Source organism: Phaeoacremonium minimum (genome assembly GCF_000392275.1).
Source record: "Phaeoacremonium minimum UCRPA7 unplaced genomic scaffold PA7_03_scaffold_582, whole genome shotgun sequence".
Lineage (NCBI taxonomy): Eukaryota > Fungi > Ascomycota > Sordariomycetes > Togniniales > Togniniaceae > Phaeoacremonium > Phaeoacremonium minimum.
This window is the reverse complement of record NW_006921484.1, coordinates 351210-376717: the sequence shown is the minus strand read 5'-3', so window position 1 is coordinate 376717 and position 25508 is coordinate 351210. Positions and strand designations below refer to the sequence as shown.

The following is a 25508-nucleotide window of genomic DNA, read 5'->3' as shown; positions in this document are numbered from 1 at the left end:
GCATGCAAGACAATGCGACGTATTTCTGACGGCGCAATTCAGCGCGCAATTGTTATTCAAGTCGTGACAGCGTTGTCGATGAAGCGCGGGTGTCGCTAGACCAAGGCATTTAGAAGTTGCAAGCGAATTGTATTGCGATGCGCTGAAGCCGAGCTGAGGTGGTGCAATAAAAGAGTAGACAAGCAGGGTTATGGAGCAGGAATCGCGCAGCGCGTAACGAACCGCGAAAGCCAACCCGTCTCGCGACCCGGTCCACTCAAGTACCTCCGTTTAGCTCCGTCGAGAACGGCATAGCTCCACTCCAGCCAATCCATTTCGACCGAACACCGTTCAATTAGTTGGACCGTTTTTCTAACATCACCGTTCTCGAAGGCTTGGAAAGCTTTGCCTTTTCCACGTTGAATGACGTCCAATGAAATCATCACTACCGCCGAGTTTTGCTACCACCATCTACAAGCAGTAGACTGCCTGCAATCCGGAGAAAGGGGCCAGGAGGCGGACGAATTCGTTCCTCCAGCTGAACGAGCCGGGCACAATGCAACCACGGACTCGGCCAATCCAGAAGTTCGCCCAAGCTGTCTCGAAATGCTCGGCTGAGGTCAGTCAAAACCTTGGTCCTCAAGAGTTCTATGCTTAGGTATGTATTCTGACATGAAGTGTCGATAGGCAGCTATCTATGGAAAATGCATTGTCGCAGACTACAACTCAGTTCACAAGGACAAATGTTTAACTGAATTCCTAAAGTTGAAGGACTGCTATTTGGTGAGTCAATTTATTGGTCTAGGCGAAATGCATCTAACCTTGTTGTTAGGCTGCTTCAAAGTCAAGGTGACGGACAAGACGTTTAAAAGTTTATATAATGATGAGTGTCAGTCATACATCTATCAATTAAAGGTGCTGCAACTAGGTATTTTACTTTTGGTGGCTCTAAAATCCTTATATGAATTTTGCCCCTGGGACACAACTAGATACCATCCACATGACTTCCATGCTCAGAGAGTTAGAAGTCTCAGCAGGAATGTAGCCTGCTGAATCTCTTGCATCTCCTCCGCAATGACGCCGTCCTGCTTCCCTGCAGGGATCTCCCCTTCGACGTGAGTGACTTCATGCTTGTCCAAGGGCCTCCGAAGCGCCTTCTCCAGCATAGGAGACTGCGTCTCAAAGACCTCTGAAAGACCGATATTCTCAGGGTCGGCAAGAACCTTGTACTCCATCTTGATGTCATCGGTAGGCTGTAGACCTGCCTTTTTCCGTAGACGTTGGACACGGTTGATGATTTCTCTTGCGACACCCTCGTGAGCCAACTCAGGGTAAATCTCGCAATCGAGGATAGTGAGGACATAATTGTCGGTGTTGGTCTCCAGGTTTCTAGAGGACTCGTCCTCCTTCAAAACTCTCTTCACGACCAGATCTCCTGCTACCAGCTCGACACCGTCCACCAGGATCTTGCCGCTGTCAAGGTAGCCCTTGATTTGGTCAGTCTTTAGCGAAGGCAGAGCTTTCTTGACTCTAGCCATGTCTTTCCTCAACTTCTTGCCCAGAACTGGCCAATCAGCATTGACGCTATACTCGACATTATATGACGCCTCGTCAGCTGTAAGCACCAGATCTCGTACGTTTAGCTCCTCGGTGATGTATGTCTCAAGTGATTTAACATCGTCCAGGTAAGCCTGGTCTGGGTGAAGCACTACTAATGTCTTCAAAGGCTGCTTGAGACCAATCGTTCTCCTGACACGAGAGTAGCGCGCTAGCTCAATGACAGTCTGCATGCGCTGGACCTTTCGTTCAACGTCCGGATTAAAGAGCTCCTGTCTTACTGTTGGATAAGGCAAGAAATGTACACTTCGTGGGTCCTCGGCTTGTTGCTCCTTCGGAATATGGGGCAACAGCTTCAGGTAGATGGTGTCGGTCAAGAAGGGAGTGAAAGGAGCCAGACCACGGCAAAGTGTGTAAAGGACCTCAAAAAGTGTGTTGAGAGCGTGGATGGTATCCTCCACGCCGTATTCTCCCTTGAGACGTCTTCGGTTGAATCGAATGTACCTAAGCAACTTGCATTAGCAATTATCAAGTAAAGATATGCACATCGTAGGTTCAATGTTCACAGGAAAAGATACTCACCAATTTGTGGTGTTGTCAATGAGTTCAAGCAGTTTCGGAACGACGGTGTACAGACGGTAACCTAACACTGTTAGAGCGGTTGCTATCAAGACTTAGGTTTAGAAAGTATTCATACCGTTCATTTCCTCATTGACGAACTTGAGCAAGCTCTGGGTGCTGGCCAAGATCCACTTGTCCAGGATGTTGGTGTTCTGTGCCTCCATGGATGGATCAAACTTGTAATCCACGTCCTCGACCTTCTTGAGCAAAGCGACTTGACCCTATTGGTTAAGACGTCAGCATCATACTTGCTGGCAAGAAGGGTATACGTTACCTCAAAGAATTTGTAGCTGTTCCACAGAGGTAGAAGAACCTTTTGGACGACCTCCTTTACGCCAGTCTCCTTGAAGCGGAGCGGCTCTGCTCTTACTACAGGAGAGTTGATCAAGTAGAGTCGAAGGGCGTCACTGCCATACTTCTCCATCACGATAGAAGGATCTGGGTAGTTCTTCAGGCGCTTCGACATCTTCTTGCCGTCTTCTGCAAGCACTATGCCATTGACGACACAGTTCTTGAAAGGCATCTTCCCGAAGAGGTGAGTACCCAGAACTACCAAGGTATAGAACCAACCTCGAGTCTGGTCGAGGCCTTCGGCAATGAAGTCTCCTGGGAAGCAATCCTTAAACTTCGCTTCATTCTCGAAGGGGTAATGTTGACTAGCGAAAGGCATGCTTCCTGACTCGAACCAGCAGTCAAAGACCTCACCAACCAGTTTCAGGTCTCCCTTGCCCTTCTTACTGGGTATGGTAATATGGTTGATCTTATCCGGATGGATATCAGAGAGATCACCCTCATATCCACTCAGCTCCTTCAACTCGGCAATACTGCCAAAACAGACAACCTCTTCGCCATCCTCGCTGCGGAAGATGGGGATAGGGGTACCCCAGAACCGATTTCTGGAGACGTTCCAGTCCCGCGCGTTCTCGATCCAGTTGGCGAATCGGCGGTCCTTCACAGCACTCGGGGTCCATTGAGAGCCCTGGATGTTCTCCAACATTTGTGGGATGATCTCAGGGATACGGATGAACCAAGATGGCACAGCCCTATAGATCAGAGGAGTATCCGACCGGGGGCAAAAGGGGTAGGAATGCTTCAACTGTGAGTCTACAATCAGTCGCCCTGCATTCTTCAAGTACTTGATGATGTGCTTGTCAGCTTCCTTGACGTGCATTCCCTCGAAGTCCTTGATCTTGCTCAGGTAATGGGCTGATTCGTTGAGCGGGTCGGGGGGCGCGCGGTCCTCCGTGACGATGCCATGTTCTTTCGCAACGGCATAATCATCCTCTCCAAAGGCCGGTGCTTGGTGGACAATACCCGTACCGCTGTCGTCAGTGACATATGTGGCGTTGACAACCTTGAAGGCAACATCTCCAAAGTCCTCGACATAGTAGTCGAAAAGCGGCTGATACTTCCATCCGAGCATATCCCTGCCCTTGATCTTCTCAAGAACCTTGAACTTTGCCTTCTTTGGGTCCTTGTACAGCGTGGAGAGGAGCTTCTCGAGGAGAATGTAGTTATTGCCCGACTTCTCATCGTGGATCTTGACGTATTCGAACTCGGGATGTGTCGCAAGAGCAAGGTTAGTCGGCAGTGTCCATGGTGTTGTTGTCCAGGCTAGCAAGCTGGTCTTCGGGTCGTCAACAAGCGGGAAGTTGACCACAACGGCCGGGTCTGTGACATCCTGATAGTTCTGGTTCGCCTCGAAGTTGCTTAGAGCAGTGCAGAGCACTGTGCTGTATGGCATGACCCGGTGACCCCTGTACACCATGCCCTTGTCAAAAAGGGTCTTGAATGCCCACCATTCCGACTCCATGAAGTTGGTGTCCATGGTCTTGTAGTCGTTGTCGAAGTCAATCCACCGGCCAAGTCGCTCAATGAATCTCCTCCACTCTCCACTGAAACGCATGACAATAGATCGGCATTCTTCGTTATATTTGGCCAGGCCGAGCTCCATGACACCAGCTTTGCCTGAGATCCCTAGCTTCTTGTCGATCTCATGTTCAATGGGAAGACCATGTGTATCCCATCCAAAGCGTCTCTCGACGTGAAATCCTTTCATTGACCAGTAGCGGGGTATGATATCTTTGATAGTGGAGGCCAGAAGATGGCCGTAATGCGGCAGACCCGTCGCGAAGGGAGGGCCATCGTAGAAGGTGTAGTGAGGGCGACCTTGAGAGAGCTCGAGCTGTGCATTTCAAAGTCAGAAATTGGGGGAGTCAGAGGTTCGAAATGGTTTGCCTTACCTGGCGCTCGAAGGCCTTGATCTCTCTCCACCTCTCTAGGAGGGCCTCCTCCTCCTTAGGGAAGTCAATGGACATGGTGGTCGACGGCTTCGAAGAATCCAAGGGAAGATTTTCTATGCCTCGAGACGTCGGCGCAAATGCTGCAATCGGAGAGAGTATGAATCAGCGGATGGAAAGAAACTAGGCGGGGAGAAATCCACACTTGAGGCTCGTAGTTAGTGTCGCAAGGGAAGGTGGGTCTGGCAAGGACAATTCTCACATTCCAAGACGGATCAGTTTAGAAGAAATATCGAAGTCTTCGTGAGTCAAGAAGTCGCCTCTGAGTCACTGAGGACTGGATGGTAAGTGTCGCAGATCTACTGTAATGCCCCCAAATTTTGTGACTCGACAGCCCCGGCGTCGAATAATCTCAGTGTGACTTTTGGAGGGGCATGACAGCAACGGGTGTGGAGGGGTAATACCGTAATACGGAAGCATGTCAAGCCTTACTGTTCCTGGCAGGCACTGGATGTGGCTTGTGTGGGCAGTACCAAGGGCTCCAGCCGGTTGTCGCATGGCACCGGCCAAGGCTCCCCTCCTCCATAATGTGCTATAGCACCTTATCGCTTAGCGCCCGCTATGAGGGCCGATAGAGAGGTGGTACCCAGAGACCCTTCCCCCTAGCACCCAACCAATGAAGGACCGTGCGTCATTGCATCAAAACATCTCTCCCATTCAGGCCGACATGTAAATAGTCACGCCCCAGCTGACAACCCCATTGTCTCAACCCAGCACCCAGCCCAGCAGCCAAGTAACCTGGGGAAAGTGGTCGTGCACAAGGTGTCATTGAATGTCCCAGTGCTGCATCAGCTGAAAGCAGTCTCTACTGTTTGCGATTATCAAGTTTGTTACTGATAAAGCCTGATCCGTGGGTTAATCTGGGCCGTGTCGTTAACACTTCTGCTGGTCATCACCGGCCGCCATCCCACCTCCTCCCCTATAGCTACTCCACGACAAAGAAGCTCACGATAATGTCCTTCTTCTTTGGCCGGGGCAGGGCCCGCCCATACGTGGACCTGCCCAAGCAAGCTAGAGAGGGTATAGCTAGGCTTGAGGGTGCCTCAAATCCAGCAAAGGTACCCTTTCCCTCCCCTCAACTCCACAGCCCAACAGCAAAAGCCCTCACATAATGGATGCTGACGCCGAGTTCAAGGCCGAAGAGGCTGCCAAAGCGCTCAGCGGAACTCTTAGCTCCATGAAGCACCAGCTTCAAGGAACACACGGTATGCGATCGCCCAGAACCTATTGGGGGAGGCCGCTTGGTGAGTTTGGGAGAAACTGACGCAAAAGCAGATGCCGAATCGAGCCCCGAGCAAATCTACCAACTGGTGACTGGAATTATCGACGAGGATCTACTCTATCTTTTGGCTATATACCTCTGGCGACTGCCTTTCGAGTCACGCAAGGATGCTCAGGTCATCTTTAGCTACGTCTTCAGATTTCGCCCTCCCACCGCGCCGCCCCAGAGCGACCCGATTGCTCTTGACTGGGTTGTCAACAACCGGCCGCAGGTTCTCATTGAGTTATGCAAGGCGTACGATCACAAAGAGAGCGCAACACCAGCGGGTTCAGTCCTGCGCGAAATTCTACAGAAGAACGAGGCGGCCGCGGCGGTCATTCTCTATGATGATGGCGAGCAACCTGGATCAAGCTACCAAGGAGCATCTGGCATCGATACCAATAGACAGCAGAGCGGCGCTGGTGTGTTCTGGAGGTTTTTCGACTGGATTGACAAGAGCTCATTTGAGGTTGCTGCTGATGCGTTCACCACCTTCAGAGTAGGCTATCCTCACGTCCACGTTCTAAGACCGGCTCTGCTAACCGTGTTATAGGAGCTTCTGACCAAGCACAAAGATCTTGTCCCGAGATATCTTTCTGTCAACTTCGAGCTCTTCTTCGACAAATACAACAACATCCTGGTACAGTCACAAAGCTACGTCACAAAGCGACAGTCTATCAAGCTCCTGGGCGAGATCCTCCTCGACCGCTCGAACTATAATGTCATGACAGCGTATGTCGACAGAGGCGAGCACCTGAAGATCTGTATGAACCTCCTGCGAGACGATCGAAAGATGGTCCAGTACGAGGGGTTCCACGTATTCAAGGTCTTTGTTGCCAACCCGCACAAATCCGTCGCCGTCCAGAAGATCCTGCTCATGAACCGCGAGAAACTGCTCAACTTCTTGTCTCATTTCCTGGAGGACAGAACAGATGACGAGCAGTTCATTGATGAGCGCGAGTTCCTGATCAAACAGATCAGAACCATGCCGCCAACACCAGTCCCTCCTCAGCGCTAGGTATGACGAGGTGTCAGGAGATGAGATGATGCTGAGAAGATTTCGCTCAGCAAAGAAAGCCCGTTTGGTGGGCGGGATTGGAAGACATGTTGGAGTATGACGGACTAATGGCATGATTGCATTCGATTAGGCGTTCAGGGAACGATTGTTCACAGCAGAGGGCTGCGTGCTCGTTAGCACCATCTTTTTACAACACAATGTAGGAGTCATAGGAGCGGGATCCACGGCATCGACCTGTTTTCGTGGCTTGCTCCAGGGCGTTGGCCTGTGTCATCATGTATGAATTTTACAAGTTGCTATATAGAGGCCGAGAAAACAGAACCAGACCATCTGAACCTATTTCTGCTTTTCCACCCAGTCTTGATGTTTCTCCTTCCACTCGTCTCTCCACCTCGACAGCGGCGGCCTTCCTTCAATAGCGTCGCTCGCAGTCCACTGCATTCTCTTGCGATCTAGTGCTTCGGTCACGTCGTTGTCGGGACAGATCGCCCAGAACTGGCCCTCGTTCATCTTCTTCTCTAGATAGTCAACCACCTGGTCCGGCCACCACGCTCCATCGGGCTTGTCCCTGCTGTTGGCGCCAGTCATGCCCGTGTGTGTCCACCCTGGCACGAGCAAATGTACGCCGATGCCAGTTCCTCGGAGATCATAGCTGAGGTGCTCAGCGGCGGACTTGACGGCCGCCTTGCTGAGGTTGTACGCCGGATTGCCGGGAGGATTGGTGATGCCCTGCTTGGATCCAGTGATGACTATGGCAGATGGTGTGGTAGCCGCCTTCTCCTTGATGCTTGGCAGGAACGTGCTGATGCCATTGAGCACGCCAAACACGTTTGTGTCAATGATCTTGTGGAAGATGCTGAGGTCCTCCCAGCTTGATTTGCCCCCGACACCGGCATTGAGAGCCAGCAGGTTCACCTGGCCTGGGATATTGTCGTTAGTCTTGACAGTTCTCCGCATATGAGGACGCTCGTACCGTTGAAGTCTTGGTCCACCTTGCTCTTAAGTTTCGCCCAATCCTCAAGCTTGCTTACATCGGTCTTGATAGTGCTGATCTCGCCGCCGATTTTCTGCAGTGCTGCATCGTCGTAGTCTGCGACGAGCACTTTCATCCCATAACCGTAACACTTCTTAGCCAAGGAGAGCCCAATGCCAGAGGCACCTCCTGTAATGACGGCCGTATTTCCAGCTTTGAAGATTGCCGCCATCTTGAGTAGATGATTTCACCGAGTTTATTAATTCTGCTTTTCGCAACGTGTGACAGAACAAACCTTCTCAGAAAAATGTGTTTGTTTTGTCTATTTACTTTATGACGTCGGAGGGTCAGGTCCCATTTATAAGACGGCGAGCCCCTCACTGCATGAAGCTGACTCCCCACTTACATGAGAGTAGGCTATCTTCAAAAACCTCCCTTGGCAACTTTTCAAGCCTCCGATACATATCTAAATATCAACAACTGTTGAGCGGTGTCCTTAGTCATAGCTTTTACATTGTAGGGCGAATCCGGTGTTTGTTGTAACGACGATTGTCACTATATATCGAGATATTTTGAGCTTAGAGCTCTTGATTAAGGCCGAAGCGACCATTCTGTAAACTCCTATCTCCGCATACTGGTACTGTACACATGGTATCGACAAAAAACAAAAGTGCAAAACCAGCCTGTTCCTACAAAAGCCAATCACTGATGCCCCATCCACATGTTTCCGCCGTGCGGAAGGGCATTGTACGCCCAATAAGAAGCAGGGTCCGAACTCCAACCTGACGCATTAGGAACAACTGGTTGTGGATTCCAGGTTTCAAGGTTGAAAAACGGATTGGGAAACAGGAAGGGATCCATGGCCACGTCTCCAGCTCTTGCTTGCGGGGAATTCGACGGTATTGGTGCTTGCAACATGAACTGGCGCGATAAATTGACGCGAATCGAACCAGAATGTCCTGCATTCGAAAACCCCGCGATGTCACTTCGGACAGCTGAGGGATGATGCGGAGATTTCGTGTGAGATGGCTGCTCAAGCTCGCCAGGTACCTAACGCGGCTGAGCAGGTTGTTTCGATAGCATGACATTTACACTCTCCCTGGCATTCTGGGTAGTCCAGATGCTGTCCTTGCCGCCTTTTCTCCACTCGTCGCCAGTGGCATCTTCGCCGCCACTGCGAGAAGCCTCGCCAGTGATGACCTCGAGATCCCTCTTCTGGGAGCTGAGCCAGTTGCGAACAAAGTTTGCGGGATCCTTCTCGAAGCCAGTGAGGAAGGTAAGTTTTCCCTTAGAGGCTGCCACTGCCTGAACAATGAGGGCTAGCGAATCATCAAGCGATGCGACTTCTCGTAGCATGTTGGCGTACTGTGGGTTGTGAATGAAGGGGAAGAGCTTCGCCCGTAGCGGGTCATCAACGGCAACGCGAATGTCGTAGATAGTGGGTTGCGGATCCTTGTGGAAATCCTCATCTACCCGGATGGTGTAAACCAGCTTGACAGGCGGAAGCGGCTTAAGGTGGCCGTTGATATGCTCGTGAAGCATCGGGATATAGCCTGAGTCCCGACCAATGACCTGGATCGTTATTAATCGCAATTCGTAGATTTATGAATCAAGAAGCATACCTTTCTAAGTAGGTCGTCGCAGCGGAAGTTTCGCTTCTCCTCATCCTCCTGAAGACCCATGAGCTTGATATACTCCCATAGTCCCATGATGATCTCAGAACGAGTTGCCTCTTTCATGTCGACGACTTCGGCGAGTTCGTCACTCAGCTCAAATCGCTCGGGGTCTTCATGCTTGTAGAGATTAACAGTAATATTGATGTTTTCGTCCCCATTCCGCTTGAATGTGAGCTCGTCAAAATCAGCCGCCGCAGGAGGGTTAGTCGAGTTAGGCGCTCGATCGGGCTTCTTCCACTCGACACTCTGCTCCGCACCGTTACGCATCTTGCTTTTGTCAAACTCAACGGTCAGCGCCTTGAAGAAGTGGGAGAATCTATATCTCTGCTGTGGTTTGGCTGCAAGCGCCTTGCGCTTGGGCTTCTCAGGGCTGTCGGTATCCATCTTGTCGGCATCCTCAGCCTCGTCGCTCGTACCGGCCTCATCATCATCCTTATCAAGATCTTCGTCATCATCCAAAAGGCGGCCCTCGATCTTCACTCGGTAGGAGGCTTCCATGCTGTTCGAGAAGTCGAAGCTATCGACGTTCAAGCCGCCGTTGCCTTGCCACGCTTGGTCTTCAACCGTGTTACTGATCCATACTCGCAGAGTCTTGTAGCGCTATACCGAATGTCAGCGATGATTGGAAATTTCATCAAATTCATCAAAAATTTGTAGCTCAGACGTACCTTAGCGTTGCGACTGACAGAGTCTACAATATCAAGTCGCTTGCGAGTCATCGTCGCATCAAGTCGCCTCTCAAAGTCTCTCAGATCTTTGTATCGCGCGACCCCATCACCAATCACCCAATCCTCAGCGCCGTCGGGCATATTCTTGTCTGTCGGCTTGCGGCTCCGTCGCTTGGCCATCTCGCTAGCATGTGCCTGAGCTTGTTGTTGCTGCACGATTTGGGCTTGGGTGAGTGGAACAGCGTGATGTGGTCCTTGGGACATCATGGGACCTATTTCAGTTGGCCAAGCGGATTAGTAGACGTCCCGGTGGAGTGGTGACACCAAAGCGGTGGTTAGGAGAGCGGAGGGCCAGGGGGGTGGTTGAGATCGCCTTACCAATTCCGCCGCGCCGCTGAACTGGGGCGTGCGTTGACCGCTGTGGGACATTTTGCGGGTATGAGCGGTATTGAGGCTGCATGTTGGCCGTAGTTAGATGCGACGATAGTGGGATGTGTTCGTCCAACGGTCCCCTCTTGATGAATGCGAACACAAGCGCGTCCGTCGCGTGGCCTCCTCACATTGGGAAATGCAGAGTTCGAGATGAGCGGCGAAAAGCGGGCCCACCACATACAATGGCCCGTGCGCGATCACATGACACGTATAATTCTTATGAACCCAAGTTTATATTATAAAGGCTTCCCCTTGTATTTTGTTCGGAGAAACTGGGCTCCAATCATGGAGTTCGATGATAGGATCTTGTCGACAGATCTGAAGGGTGAACAGATGAATATGTCATTTCATTCTTGCTCATTGAACCTACGCCACGCTACCAAATGCCAATTAAACGTAATGAGGACAAATGCTCCGCCCATTATACAGGGCGTACAAGAACATATGCCAGAAGTTTGTGATGTTCATGAGGTTTTTTAAACCCGACACGCGCCAGAAGATGCCATTCCCCCTTTCGTGTGCATATGACATGACGAATATATATCAAAAGGCCGCCCCCAACCCGTTCTTGGATTGCCGTTTGCTGAACCGGTTTCGTTTCGTCTGGCTTATCTCGTCCATGCTTGCCTGGCTCTTGCTCAATTGATTCCGGCCGGACCGATCGCTCACACTGAATCCCTCCGGGAACTGCCCCCTGCCACCGAGAGTGCTAGCCGGACTCGACATTGACGATGACATGTCCCCGTAGTTGTCGCCGCTGTATGAGCCGGATAGGTTTTGCGATAGAGCCAAATCTTTGGCTCTATCCAAAGACTCGATCCAGTCATCGACTGAGAACTTGCCGGAGTCGCCGTTTGATGCTTTTGGTTCTTCAAAGGTATAGTGGATCCCATTCTTGATGATCGTTAGTCAAGGTTATCTGGATAGCCCTTTGATTAGAGACTTACCGAATCGACACACCAAACAAGCTGGCCTTTCACGTCAATCTGACTCCTCCATGCGCAGTCAGGGGTTAAAAGAGATATTTCCTGCTTTGCTCTCTTTTCATCACCACCGGCAGGCGCTAACACAATACGGCCGCTCGAGGTCACCATCACAAGCCTCTGCCTTTTCTTCGTCGTACTGCCGCCGAAAAAGCGAGAGAGTTTCTTGTGACCTTCACCATGCTCTCCGCCTTTCCCGTGTGGGCTGTTTGGAATCGGCGCGGTGATGACCATCAAGTCGCCTAGTTTCAGTATCCTTTCGTTATTTCTAGTTAGCACTGGTGACCACTCAATATCTAATTGCGTCGGTGGAGGTAATTCCGTGATAATCCTTGCTGGTCGAGACCCATTATTTTGTGACTGCCCGCTCCGAGACATTGGTATTGGCTGCGATGTGGTGGTAGGCATCCCGCCATTCAGGTTGATGATATGTGGCTCTTGTGACGGTGGCATGTAGGGGCGCAGGCGTGGCGCCTTTGTCCTCCACAACTCTTTGCCGAACATCTGCCCGTCAAAGAATTCGTGATTTTTGATATGTTCAATTGTTAACCGCCGTGAGGGATCGAGCACTAGACAGCGTTCAACTAGATCCCGAGCGGCCGGTGGGAAACCAACCGGAAACTCGTATTCTAGACCAACAATCTTCTGGAAAGTCAGATACTCAGACGCCCCTTTGAATGGTGGCCTTCCGGCAAGGAGCTGGTAAATGATACAACCAAATGCCCACAAATCGCTCGGCTTGCCGGCAGACTTCTCCGTAAGAAGCTCTGGGCTAACATACTCCGCAGTCCCGACGAAAGATGCTGCTCGACCCGACTCTTGCTGGCTTCTCTCCATCTGTTCTGGCGGCCTAGGGTCTCTCGGGTCTGGTAATAGTTTGGCCGTACCGAAATCCGTGATCTTAACGTGCATATTATCATCCAACAGCACGTTTTCCGGTTTGAGATCACGATGAATGACTCCTCTTGAGTGCATATACTCAATGGCGTCCAGTATTTGAGCCCCATAGAACTTGGTGCACTCCACATCAAAAGTGCCGGTTCTCTTGAGCACTCCTAGCAGTTCGCCGCCGTTGCATAAGTCAAGGACGTAATATAATGAAGTCTCGTCCTGGAAAGTGTAATAGAGACGGACGATACCTGGATGCTCGGTAAGCCGATTAAGTGTGTTCTTCTCGATGTTGACGTATTTGATCTTCTTCTCCTTAATGATGTGCTTCTTTTCCAAAACTTTGATGGCATACTCCTTAAGAGATTGTCGATCCGTAGCCAAATAGACTGTGCTGTAAGAGCCTTCGCCAAGTATCTTTCCAAAAGAGAAATCGCGGACGCCCTTCTTGACCGACCTCAATATTGTCTTGCCGTTGGCATCCACCTCTCTCCTCACGCCAACCGCGGCACCACGCTCTTGCCACTCTTCACTACTAGTTGGGAGTGGCATCTCGGGGCCCATGTTGCTTGATGGAGCTGCCATGGGCACACCCGGTATGGACGCGTACCCGCCTGCTTGGCCCTTTGAGCTGCGTCTGGGAGGAAGCGGCCCGCTTGGCCCAGTGCCTGGCGGTAAGGGAGCTTGTCGGGTGGATGATGAGTTGTATGATCTGTCTCTGTGGCTGGGCTCTCGTGAGGGAATGGGTGTGTTGTATGAAGGAGTGGATCTTGAGTCGCTTCTTGTAGGCATCGCATACATCGACGATCGAGACGGCTCATTTCGGAGCGCATTATAAGAGCCTGGGCCGAGCTCCGATTCGTTCGACATTGAGTTGGGATAAATGCCCGAGATAGGACGGCCAGCCGATGGTTTATTATGTATGCTGCCGGATGGAGAGCTGGACTGGTAGCTAGAGTATTGTGGTTGCAGGTGGTGCTCTCGTGGGCTTGCGGAGCTGGTTTGCCTCTGGGGAACATCGAGGTTGGATCGCCCAGTATTTAGATTCGAGGCGGTGTCGTGGCCGTGCCGTGCTTGTAACTGTGTCTGGGGATCACTAGAAAAAGCCGAGGAGTCGTGAAGAGGTGATCCAGCAAAGGCATTAGGAGAGGCATGCGACTGTCTGCCAAGTTCAGACGCAGCATGCAGATCTGAGGTCGGAGAGTCGGGATTGTGAGAGAGCTCTCGGGAGGGGCTTGGAGAGGAATCATCTGGGTTGGCTATCCGTAGCCCTCCAAGGGCCTTGGACAAGCTAAGGTCCCCATTCATGGTCGAGGGAATAGGGGGCAATCAAAAGTTGCCCACAGTAAAGTGAGGTTGGACTGGCTGGACACCGACCGACCGACCGAGGTGGTGGCAGTTGGAGGCACACTCTTGGCTGGCTCGCTGGCTGGCTGGCGTGGCCGGGGGGAGGAGGAGAAATCAAGTTACGGAGCAGCAAGTCATATGCATCTGGCTGTCGGACAAGCGAGGCGAAACCTTGTCTTCAATCCGCCGGAGAGGCCTGAACACATGGACAAACTGGCGCATCGAGATGCTCAAAGTTAGTATGGCCTGGCAGGATGCGTGGTGCGTTGGTAGGTAAGTCAGGTAGGTTGGTTGGTTGTAGGCAAGTGGTTCGTGAACTGGAGACTGACTTGCCCCAAAGAGTGGACTGCACTGCCAGGGGTATTCAACGCTCTCGTTGCTATCTAGGTAGATCTTCCACGCCTCACATGTCAATAGCAGGACTAACAGCAAGCTCTCTAACAGAATCGACACAACACAATGCAGACGCCTGGCTATTGAGAATGATGTGCTTTGAGAATCCGGAAGCATTTGCTGCTCAATCTGTGAGCTGATAATGTAGAACAGAGGGTGTCCGTATGGTCCATACAGGGGTACGAAGAGATATCCATGCTAATGTTGATACCTTGAATCTCTCTACCTAAGTTTGGCATCTTGACAGACCTCGACTTTTGGGCGCTGAGACGCGAACAACGCCCAGCGGGTCAGCCTCCCGAGGGAGCCCTACTATTTACGCCGTAAATTTAATTGGCGCCCCTCATTTCCGGGGTCGCTCTCTAGTCTATGTCATCAACTAGGTACGACAGGAAAAACCCAATGTTGAGAGATAATAGACCATCTGCTTTGCCTTACTTTGCCACCATTGTCTACGCCAAGTCATCATAGGATCAAGACTCCTTAGATAGGAGACTGTTTCGTAGCAGGTATCATTATATTACAATACATGCACGCTGCGCCCGAGCGCTTGCAGCTTGCAGTCATTCTATTCGAGACTGGCACAACTGTGTACTTGCCGGGCCAATTTCCCTGAATAAGCGATGGCTCACGGACCACCGTAGTAGACACAGCTTGATTCGGATTATCACAAGCCCAAATCGGATTGATGTTACAGTGAACCAGATCGTGAAAAGGCCCAGATGTTAGAGAATGGTTATGCAACTAACCTTTTACGGGGAACGTGGTGGCTCTCTCATCAACCCATTTCCGGACCCTTCAGTTGGTTGCCGTAGACTGTGTCGTGTCATGGTCATATAGCAGATCAACGCTTCGCCGGATGCCAGGTCATGAGAGACCATAAAACTTGATCTTCTAGTAGACGATAGCACTCTTGTAGACTACTGGTTTTCATCGATACGATTTACTTGCAGAACCGCACGACTCCCTTTGGCTCTTAATTGGTAGGCTTGTGATAACTCATGATCACCACTATCTCGGCATCACCTCGCCTTCATTAGATTGATGTGAAGAGCTGAGCTAAGTAGACAAGTGGGCTTCTTTAGAGACCTGATATTTACTGCGCATTTATGGGACAGGAGCGTTCGTTTATCGCGACTATCAGCCCAACCGAAGCTCGCTCGCTGCTTCCTAAGAATCAGAGCATACGCTTTCCTTCATTATTTCTACACCTGGCTGCCCTATAGCATGTCATAAGCTCCACACTGGCTTAGTTTGGAGATGCCGCTTTGGAATTGTGTTTACATTCAGCAAACATCGTTCTCGAAGTCCCCTATCTATGTCAGGTTAAGATACGACACTCGCGAACAGTTTACAAGATGCTTCGCCTACAGCCCACAACCATCACCCTGGTTATGACGGAGATCAAGGAGTTCGAGACTCGAAGGAAATATCGAAAGTATCTCGAGAAGGGCGAGGAGAGTGATGCTATTCTCCGACACGAGGAGAGAGCTCAAGTGGCCAAAGCATCGAAGTCCTCGCCTGCCCAGCAGGGGACAACACGCTCTTCAGGCACGACCGATCGCCAGCCGTTAGCATCATCTCCTCCTCAGTCTGTAGGAGACGCCTTCAGCGATGATGGCTCGCTCACACCGACAATCCCAAAACGAGCAACGTCCTTGCAACTGCCGACGAGCCATGACGGAGCAGACACAACCTCTGATCCTTCATCAGCCCCTATGTATCTGTCTCTGAGGTCTCGCCGGCCTGCCGCGTGTCCGGCGATCTACGGCCATAGCGATCATGGAATGCCTTCAGCCCGAGAAGAAGTGACTAGGACGCCTGAGTTGCCATCACATGAGGATGTGAGGGACGGAGCGCCTGACAATTACCACGGTCGCCTGGTGAAAGAAATACTGCTCGAGCTTTCTGATCAACCATCGCCACGCATGGCGCACTTGCACTTGCCAGCGCCATTCTCTCAAACTCCTCGTAATGCATCACTGGGTACATCGCCATCTTTGGTAAGCTCGATACGTCGAATTTGAAGGAGTGAGTGCGACATTATACTGAACTCAGCTAAGCAGAGTCGTGAGAGAGCGCCTGTCGAGCCAGCCGCCACCCCTGAAGGTACGCAACCTACCACGCCTTCACGACAACCATCGTCGGCGGGATTGGTAAGGGACGCATCCTCGTATGAATAAGAGGATATCCTCAGTCTAACAGACATCATCGCAGTCAAATAGTCCCAGCAGCATCATACGGACTGCGGTTCGCATCATAGGTGGGCGCATTGGCTCGTCAAGCTCGCCGTCTCCGCCAAATGCGGCTGCTCGTCAACGACATGCATCTCCTGGCCATGAGCCATTCACATCACCCGCAGGACCACCATCGCCGTCCGCAGTCCCGGTGACCCCCAGGGTGCGTGTCTACAACGATGCACTTCCGGCGTTTTCTCAGCCACAAACACCAGAGCAGCTACCTGAGGCTCGTCATAGAAGCCGGTTCCTCGGGTCTTACACGGCACCTGTTACGCGGTCTAGAGCTGCCCAGTTGGCTGGTCAAACCCCCGTAACATTGGGAAGAGCACACCGCGGAAGAAGTCGCAGTCCAACCGGATTAAACTCGGTGGGAATGCGAGGGCTTTATGGTGGAAGAGAGAACAGCGGAGAGCAATGAAGGAAGCCTAGCAACGATATGATGCTCGAATTCACAGATTCAACTCACTAGACACGGCTACCTGGGCTTACCAAGGAGTTTGAAGAGGAGTTGCGGAGTACGAGAGCAAGTAGTTAGGTATGCTTAGTCAAGGTTTCTCCCTGATGTAGCTCAACAGCCAGCGGTCGTTCCGGGTGGAACTTAACATAGATTATGCGGCCCCTTGAGATGATTACGTCTACCCTAAGACGCCCAACAAGGGTAGTCATTCTATAGTAGCTGTTAATATACAGTATGCCTAGGTTGCGTCTTTCGTGAGAGATGTGAGGGAGGCTGGCGTTCTGGACCTGATGTGTTGCATAACTGTGTGCATCTGCATTACTACTTTATGCAGAACTGCAACTGGCCATCTTGGGGTGTGTACGAGGTTTCGCTCTTGGGGGAGGATGCTGTAGTCTGATAGGCTCCTGCACCTTCACCGCCTAATGGTTTCCTGGGTGTGAAGGAAGTCGATAAAGTTACTCCATGGGCGTGACCTGTCAGGGAAAATTGCCAATCAAGACAAAGCTAGACATACTCCGGACATAGGCGAAGATTTCTAGCCACGGAGTGGGGTGGTGCTCGCTAGAGGTAGGCTCGAGGTAGGGTAATCGATGCCTGAGGCCAGGACGGCAGGAATGCCCGGCTAGAGGAGTTGGCAACATACCTACGCTAATCCAAGAACGGCCTGGTCCAGAAAGCCCAGACCACCACTGAACTGAATCGCTCGCTGCCCCGGCAAGTGCTGTTGACGAATCAGGGCCGGCGATCGTGCTTGCCTTACCTTAATGCTGCACGCCGTGGTTACTCTCTCACAGCCCGCTCCGAAGCCTCTTCTTGGTTGCTCCTGCTGCTGCTACTGCGGCGCTGAGCTTCTGCATGCGAGGAAACTACCTCCTACCTACCTTACGGCATGGTGTCTGCCTCTCCACAGTAACCATCGCCGCCAACCGTGTCTCGTCTCTCTCCTCTCTCTTACTCTTTTTCCTCCCCATCCCCCAGGAAGGTTCCCTTAGACCTACACCTGGTCTTATCTTCTGCCCTCTTTCTCTCCTCCCGTCTCTTCTCTTTCACCCTCTCACCCTCTTGTTGTCTCGTGCATACCACCTGCCATCGCGTCCACTCACCCATTGACAGGCTTGCGCCTATACATTCTACCGTCCCATCCACAACACATCTCTCTTCCTCTCTTCCTCTTTCCACGCCTACGCCTTGTCAGCCTGTGGTGCCGTCCATCGACCATCACCAACAGCCTTTCTCTTCCAAGTCGACGCCTGCCTGCCGAGACTATCTTTCCTCTTTCCTCCTCAAGGAAACGTCTGCCATCTACGCGCCTGCCTCCCTCCCTCGTCCCTATCCGTCTTCGCACTCCAATTGACATCTGATCCTCAGTCCAAAGACGTCTCGGGCTGCTACCACATCACTTACACTTACTGCTCTCACGTTTCAGTCTCATCTAGTATTCGCAGGTCACAATGTCGTCCTTTGATCGGAGCTTTGGGGCCTCGTCACCAGTCCTTGCTCTTCAACCTCAGGGTGCCTTCCAGAATCAGTTCGGCATGCCAGTCCGATCATACACGGTCCAGTCGTTCAGTCATTCAGGTGCATGGACAGAGCGACCAATCATTAGATCCACCTCAACCTTCGCTGGCCGCAAGCGCTCCAGAGACGAGGCAGCAATCAATCTCGATGAACCAGAGAAGACAGTGCCGGCGCCTTCGATAGAAGAGCCGGAAGACGAATGGGAGTACGGCCCAGGCATGGTCCTCATCAAAAAGAAAACCGGCTACGTCAACGACGCGAGCAGTCAATCCGGAACCTGGGTTGAAGAGAAAGCCGCAGAAGACCGTGCACGAAAGACAGAAGCCGCCATCGCTGTCCAAGAACAGCTCTCCCAGGAACGACCGTCTCTCAGAAGTAACAAATCTCAACGGCTTGACATGACGACAAAACTCAACCCCGGTCTGGATATGCAGCCAAACCGATCAAGTCCAGGTCGTGACCTTGCCGATTCCACAGCAGACGGCGGCGCAGCACCAATCGTGGATGACTTCACTCTGCATCTCGGTATTGGATGGAAGCGCGTCAGCGACGACGACCACATCCAGGCGGCTGCACGAGGCTGGGCTCGCTATATCGAAAGACATTACCCCGTCACCCATGCCAAGCTTTTACTCGAAAGCAAGGGCCTCCAGTCATATCTCGTGGAAGCTAGCGAAGGTTTCTTCCTTTTCGGCGAGGACCTACGCCAAGGTCGACTTGTTAGCACGAACCCCGAGCGTGCTCTTCAGAACCTCAAAATATCCCCTCCTGTCTTTGATGGTCTCGAGACCATGACTGCTGCTGGCTCACCCAAACCCACGGATGCGGAACCAACCATGACAAACGCCGCACCAACTCAACAACTGACGACTACAGCCGAAGTCGACATGGACATGAGCTGAATGACTGCACTACTGGATTGTTAATGATTAGGTTTGCTTGTTTTGAATTTCTTTCTGGTGACGGCCTGCTGGCTTGGATTGCTTGGGCTGGTTGATGAGGACCTGAGGTGCGAGGTTCTTATCGGGAACGGGATGGTGAAGGCGTCACGCCTATCGGGGTTAAAAAGGTAAAATGGGGAGCATTTTGGAGCATCAACGGAATGAATTGTATTTACGTGTAACATTAGAAGCCACTACTTTGCCAATACTATGGCCATCTCGAGGATATGATTATAGTAAAAGGCGTGAATGTGCTGTTGTCGTCAGTCTTGGAGCGAGCAGGTCCCCGCCCGAGACTCGAGGCGCTTGACCTTGGGGCGAATCAAATGCCGTGCGCAACCCTAAGAAGCCCCTTGATGGACGCCTAAGGAGCCACCGGCCAATACTGTATGTCCGGGCACATAGGCACCGACATGCGAGTTGAGCACTCTGATTGTTCGAGAAAGAGAGACTAGGAAGAAGCGACTGGCTCAGAGCCGGTCTGGGGCTTCTCCGCTCCTCCGTGCTTGAGGGCCAGTGCTTCTCTATCGATAGGATCGATCGATAGGCCAAAAATGGCCGCGACCCTGGCCTACCAGCTATCTAGCAGCATCCACCTGCACATGCAGAGGGAATCTTGGAGGGCCAGCAGGCGGTGCGCGTACTAACGAATGGCGCTCCAGCAGAAGCAATAGAGAGAGATGCCGTGCTGAATGAGTCCTATTCTGCGGGAGAGCCACAACAGCCAGACCTTGACGCGTGACAGGCTGCGAGGTGAGGAACAGCAACATGCCGGATCCGTATCTAGCGACCGCAACGCGTAGCAAGCAGAATGAGAATAGAAGACTCTAAAATCAACTACACTCTGACAAACCTCCTTTCTCTTTGAAAAGATCTCTTGGACAATTCGAAGAGATTGTATTCAATTCGGCTCTTTGCTGCATCTTTAAGAGGTGAACGGAGGCCTTCCATCCCCCTTGCTGTGGCGAACGACAGGCACAGCCTCATTTCAGCAAGCAGTCACAACTGGCAGGCGCCCAGAAGAGTTGGAATCACCCCAGCTGGAACTCGGCTCTTCAGGTCGACTGATGCAGGGTTAGTAGACTCTTGACTTTGAGCCGAGCTTCCTCGCTCATTTTCTTTAGCTCTCTTGTTGTTCATTCTCTTGTCTTGACTTCAGTTCGAGTTTTCGGTCGGAGGAGCTACACTGCTTAGCTTTTCATCGCAGCGCCCCGTGAGGCGCAAATGCCCCGACCCCACCATCACCGTCTCACAGAGGCAGAGTGACTGCCATCTCTCGTTCCACGGCCGGCCACTCCAGCCAGCCGCACCAGAAGTGGAATTCTTCAACACACGCACAAGCAAGGGGCCGCCCTCAATGGTCTCCCAGCCGGATCACTCGACCTCGCTGACCATCCGCGGGCCGGCGTCCGTCGTCGGCGCCGGCTCATCAGGCGGGCGGTCGTCGCATCACCACCTGAGCTCCCGCAATCGTCGCTACAACCGCTCCCATGCCGGCGGCACCTCATACGTACCCCAGAACGAGTTCCCGTGGTTCAGCAACTCGGGCGATGTCGAGATTGTCATCAAGGTGGCCAGCGGGCACGAGAATAGGTATCTCCTGCATAGGCACACCTTGACTCGATGCTCGGGGTTCTTCGAGGCTAGTACGAGCAATGAATGGTCTCGTGCCCAGGAACTACCCGCGCTGCCACCGGCTGGAACCACAGCAGGTGCCCTCACGACGGGAGCGGAGCTAGCGAGGATCGGGGAGGACTCGGGCAGCGAGCGTGGAGGGACTGGGACAGCTCGACCGTCCCCGGCAGGCACACCGAGGAAGAGGTGGAGGTATGAGCTCGACGCGGGCTCTGGAGATGACATACCCATGTTAGTCCAAAGGGAGGAGAGCACGGCTGGCAACAACTCGGCAAATGCCAATTCTCTATTTGGTGGCTCAGCCCCTACGACCTCCTCAAGCCGGAGCAAGCCTTCACACTCCCATTCATCATCACACTCTCACAACTTCTTCCGCTCCGTCGCCAACCTAACACTCAGTTCTCCCTCTAATCCACCACTGCCTCCACCCTCTCAAACCGAGCAGGATCTCTTACGTGACTATGATAATCTTTTTCGAATAATGTACAACTACCCACCCGTCCTCGATGGCATTAACATCGCCGATGCCTATGTGCAGTGCAAGTCACTGCTAACGCTCGCGGACCAGTATGACGCACTAGCTGTTGTGGGACCGCGGGTCGATCACCACCTTCTGCAGTTCCAGTCACGGCTCTGGAAGCAAATAGCCAAGTATCCCATCAGCTACCTGCGGCTGGGCTACCTATCCCGAAGCAAGATCATCTTCCAAGAGGCGCTGATCCATGTCGTGGGCCAATGGCCAGCTGGCGAGCGTAGTTTGCGCGCCGCGCTGCCGGATGCGGTGCTCGACATCATCGAGGACAAGGTGGACGAGCTGGAGGAGATCGTGGCAAGGGTGGAGGGCCGGCTGTTCAGGCTGAATCTGACGACGAGGTCCGGTGAGCGTGTGACACCATCGACATCCTACCTCGACTGGCTAGCCGTGAGCCTGTTCCGGCAGTGGTTGGCGGATAATACGACGCCTGCGCCGCCGGTCCCAGATAGGCGAGGCGGCAGTTCACGGGACGGGAATCGGGCCCGTGGTGGGAGTAGTGGAAGCAGCAATGCGCCGGCTCCAGTTGGCGGCCCAGCAGGCGCCTCCTCTATGGTGCCGCCTATAGTGCCACCGCTGGCATCCCTGGGGCGGACGTACCGGACGCTGGGTTCGCCCAGCGCGGTGTATCTGGGCCACGACGAGTGCAAGCGGTTCCTGAAGCTGACACCTGAGATGTACAGCCGGGACAACCTGCGGCGCTTCGAGAAGCGCATCGACGAGCTCAAGGCCATGGCGCGCGAAGTTGTGCGCCCGCTGATGGGCAGCGGGCTGGAGCTGGACTTGGGAGGTGCAGGAGGCAGGCAGGCCGACGGGATCGGCTACCTGACGTGCACGAGAGTCGGGGATCGAGACCTACCCTGGTCGGTAGATGACTGATCTGGACTCGAGAGAAATATGAGGTTCATGTGTTGGATATAGTCATATTTTGCATTGGGAGAATGGAATGGAAGCTGGGATCTTTCATTATGTTGTGTCATTTTGGGAGCTGGATATTGGCTTCCCAGGAGTTGGTCCTCGGGGACATCATGTCACGTTCCTTCGAGACGAATTTCTTTAACGATATATGAACGATGTTAGCTAGCGATCACATAAGGATACCCGTCAATGGAATGACCTAATTATCAGAATTATCTCTTAGCTCTCTGTCTGTGAGGTCATGTGCTAATACGTATTTGATAGTCATAATTCTACTTCCTGAACAGGGCTTTCATGGGTATCATATTCATATTCTCATCAGTGATATACTCTAATCATCCCTTGTCAGATCGACGACGGAGATATCACTTCGCCTGAAGACCTTGCCATGGGTCTTCTTTCGATGCTGCGTCGATGCGGCCTGTTCACTCATAATACGGTCCGCTTCGTCACGAGTGACCTCAACCTCTTTAAAGTACCCTACAGCACTACTGCGGGGAACGTACAACTTCGTCTTACTTGTCCTTGTAGAGCTAGTTGTGACGATATCGGATGGCTCCGAGAGTGAAGCACCGCCATCAGGCTCTGGTTGCAGCTCGCTTAGACCAAGGGAACTACCGCCCGTATTCTTCTTTGAAAAGATTTCTTCCAATTCCCCGAGATCCGAGTCTGAATCTGGACCGAGTTGATGCGGTATGTAGCCTTCTTTCTCTTTGCTAACGCTCGCAGAGATCTTCTTTGTCACAGACGCGAAGTTCTTGATCGACGCCTGTGAGCTCGGCAGGTTCGAAGCACCAACTTTGGAGGCTTCGACTTTAGTCTGATGGTTTTCTTTCCTAAGTGCTGTGGATCTGTACTTCCGCGGACTCGATGTGGGAGAGCTAGCTGAAGCGCCGGAGACGTTCCCCGTCTCTGGCGATGGGCTTCGAACGTGCTTCAGACGTGAAGCAGAGGACGAAGAAGACGGACGTACAGGACTAGACGAGATGACAATTGCCTCTGTAGCAGTGACGGTTCTATCGGTCCTGGACGTTGCTTGTGAGCTGGCGATCGTCCAAGGGTTGGTCTCCGCCGACGGCTTACTCGCCGGTGGTCCGCCTTTTGGCTTGGATTGCTTACTTCTCGTGCCCGTAGACAATTTTGGTTGCATTGCTTTGGTTGATATCGCGCGTGCTTGCTGCCAAGGTCTGTCAGGACTTGACGGCATCGGCGGCAGCTGGAGTTTCGGCGGTGGTGAAGAAGATAGCAGGAGGCCAGCGGAAACAGGTTGAGTTGCCGCTGGTATGTTCTTCGTAGTTCTGACGAACTTGTCCATGGCGCCTGCGGGCATGTTTGCCTTCTTACGAGCCCGCTTGGGCGTTTTGCTCAGCTTAGATGCCTCTTTAGATCTTTGCTTCTCCTCCCAGTCTTGCACTGTGACCGGCACACCTAGTTTAAGGATGGATTCTGGAAGCCAGGCCAGGTTTGGTTGGAGAGGATCAAATGCTTTCCTAGATGCATTTTTGGGTAGGTCGTCTCCATCAGCACCCTCAATCTCTTCTTGGAAATCATCGTCGCTGTTGAGGGCAAGTCCCTGGCGTCCATATGCTGCAACAGCCTCGTCCTCTTCTTCGCTTAGGCCCAAGGCAACAACGTCAGCTGGCACATAGGAAATGCGAAGTTCGGGTGTGGCATCAGTGCTGAAATGAGTTCTCCGTTTCGAAACCGCCTTTATTAGGGTTGCTTCTTCTTCCAAAAGCACGTCAGGATCACTCGAGGTACGGCCCTGCCGGTTGCTAAGATCCAGCACGTTTGAAACAAGCAGGCTCGGTGCAAGCACCCTGATGAGCTTGACGGCACCTCCTTTGTAAGTCCAATCGAATGTTTCTCCCACAAAAGCACGTAGCCCATGTATGTCGATCGGTTTCGTCGATGGAAAAGACTGCTTCAAGTTCTCCAGCTGTGCAGCCTGAGATACTACCGGATGCGTATAATATCTCAATGTCTCTAGATTTGGGAACGAGTCTGGAATCTGGAGCGACTTGTGACGAGTACGAAAGAAGTCACTCTCATTTGTCCGCAATTCATGTATCAAGTTGGCCTTCCACTCGGCCAGGGCACTTGCATCTGACTTCTTGAGGCGGCATAGTGATTTGCCAAAGCCAGCTTTCGCAGCTTCGCAGGCTACTTTGACGCCGCAGCCCGGCACTCCTTCGGGGATGTAGTCTCCTCCGCTCATCAAAGCAACAAGCACCATTCCTTCCCTGTCAAGCCCAGGGACTGTTTGACGCAGATCTTCTGCTTCGTAAAGGAAGACGTGTGTTGGCGTCTTGCTGCCTTTGGTGCCATCAGCAGACCAATTTCGCAGCGTTCGGGTGCAGCCAAACATTATGGTGTCGACATCCTCGCTGAGGACTGCATCTACGATGCCTTGCTGTTGAAGGAGTGCACATTCGGCCTCGGCTTCACCCGGAGCGTCATGGACTTGAAAGCCGAAGAGCTTGATCAGCCTCTTCGCCATTGCCGTGGCGACGCCATCTCCTCTGCCCGAGCGTTTGTTACGCTTGAACACCGGCTTGTTCGGTCCGTCGAAGACAAATACAGGCTGTATAGAAAGGCCCAGGAGGCGGACTAGGCGATAGAACAGCGTGCGTATCGCAGGATTTGCTCCACCTCGCGCAGCTTGTGTCTGAAACTGCCAGATAGCAATGTCAATGGCAAGACGAAATGGCCGGCCAGTTTGTTCTAGATGCTCAACAGCTAGCTTGCAAAGCGACACCCGCTTCCCAGGGCCAATTTCCTTGTAGATACTACATGAGTATGTCAGCGATGAAGCCGATGCACCTCATGCTCGAGGCTATAGTTGCCACTCACCCTTTGATGCCCATTGTGAGCCCCTAATCGTGCTAGCAAGTATATTGAAGCCGTCGTAGTCCCATTCTACCGAGAGATTGCAAGTTCTGGCAATTAAAGGCTCATGTCGCGTAGTATTTGAGGTGAAGGGCTTTGAAACAGCTTGGGAATGGGACAAGACGCGCCTGACCTAGCTAGGTACGCTGTAAGTTTAAAGTCCATCTTGTTGACTTCATTGCCCCGCGTTTCTACGGGGACAGGGTGCAAGTAAGCTGACCATGCAGCGCTAGAATTGGACCCCAGCAAACCCAGATCCACGACACCTATCACTGCAAA

At 52.4% G+C, this 25508-nt stretch overlaps 7 protein-coding genes across 7 annotated transcripts; 3 read left to right on the top strand and 4 right to left on the bottom strand.

Annotated features, from left to right (window-relative positions):
• Window positions 1-992: 992 nt before the first annotated feature.
• UCRPA7_8256 (putative isoleucyl-trna synthetase protein) lies at window positions 993-4475 on the bottom strand (the record flags this gene model as incomplete). Its single annotated transcript, XM_007920773.1, has 5 exons — window positions 993-2040; window positions 2119-2179; window positions 2234-2378; window positions 2432-4342; window positions 4401-4475. The coding sequence occupies 5 exons, from the start codon at window positions 4473-4475 to the stop codon at window positions 993-995; spliced, it is 3240 nt and encodes a 1079-aa protein (XP_007918964.1).
• Window positions 4476-5568: 1093 nt separating this feature from the next.
• Window positions 5569-6736, top strand: UCRPA7_8255 (putative conidiophore development protein hyma protein; the record flags this gene model as incomplete). Its single annotated transcript, XM_007920772.1, has 3 exons — window positions 5569-5662; window positions 5733-6217; window positions 6272-6736. The coding sequence occupies 3 exons, from the start codon at window positions 5569-5571 to the stop codon at window positions 6734-6736; spliced, it is 1044 nt and encodes a 347-aa protein (XP_007918963.1).
• A 336-nt stretch (window positions 6737-7072) lies between these two features.
• On the bottom strand, window positions 7073-7845 carry UCRPA7_8254 (putative short chain dehydrogenase reductase protein; the record flags this gene model as incomplete). Its single annotated transcript, XM_007920771.1, has 2 exons — window positions 7073-7656; window positions 7710-7845. 2 exons carry the CDS (start codon window positions 7843-7845, stop codon window positions 7073-7075), a joined length of 720 nt encoding a protein of 239 aa, XP_007918962.1.
• Window positions 7846-8759: 914 nt separating this feature from the next.
• Window positions 8760-10317, bottom strand: UCRPA7_8253 (putative swi snf complex protein; the record flags this gene model as incomplete). Its single annotated transcript, XM_007920770.1, has 3 exons — window positions 8760-9281; window positions 9332-9985; window positions 10054-10317. 3 exons carry the CDS (start codon window positions 10315-10317, stop codon window positions 8760-8762), a joined length of 1440 nt encoding a protein of 479 aa, XP_007918961.1.
• Window positions 10318-18331: 8014 nt separating this feature from the next.
• Window positions 18332-19216, top strand: UCRPA7_8252 (hypothetical protein; the record flags this gene model as incomplete). The annotated part of the gene is made up of 1 exon (XM_007920769.1): window positions 18332-19216. One exon carries the CDS (start codon window positions 18332-18334, stop codon window positions 19214-19216), a length of 885 nt encoding a protein of 294 aa, XP_007918960.1.
• A 2155-nt stretch (window positions 19217-21371) lies between these two features.
• Window positions 21372-22301, top strand: UCRPA7_8251 (hypothetical protein; the record flags this gene model as incomplete). The annotated part of the gene is made up of 1 exon (XM_007920768.1): window positions 21372-22301. One exon carries the CDS (start codon window positions 21372-21374, stop codon window positions 22299-22301), a length of 930 nt encoding a protein of 309 aa, XP_007918959.1.
• A 370-nt stretch (window positions 22302-22671) lies between these two features.
• On the bottom strand, window positions 22672-25207 carry UCRPA7_8250 (putative flap structure-specific endonuclease protein; the record flags this gene model as incomplete). Its single annotated transcript, XM_007920767.1, has 3 exons — window positions 22672-23176; window positions 23648-25129; window positions 25194-25207. The coding sequence occupies 3 exons, from the start codon at window positions 25205-25207 to the stop codon at window positions 22672-22674; spliced, it is 2001 nt and encodes a 666-aa protein (XP_007918958.1).
• Between the last annotated feature and the right edge of the window lie 301 nt (window positions 25208-25508).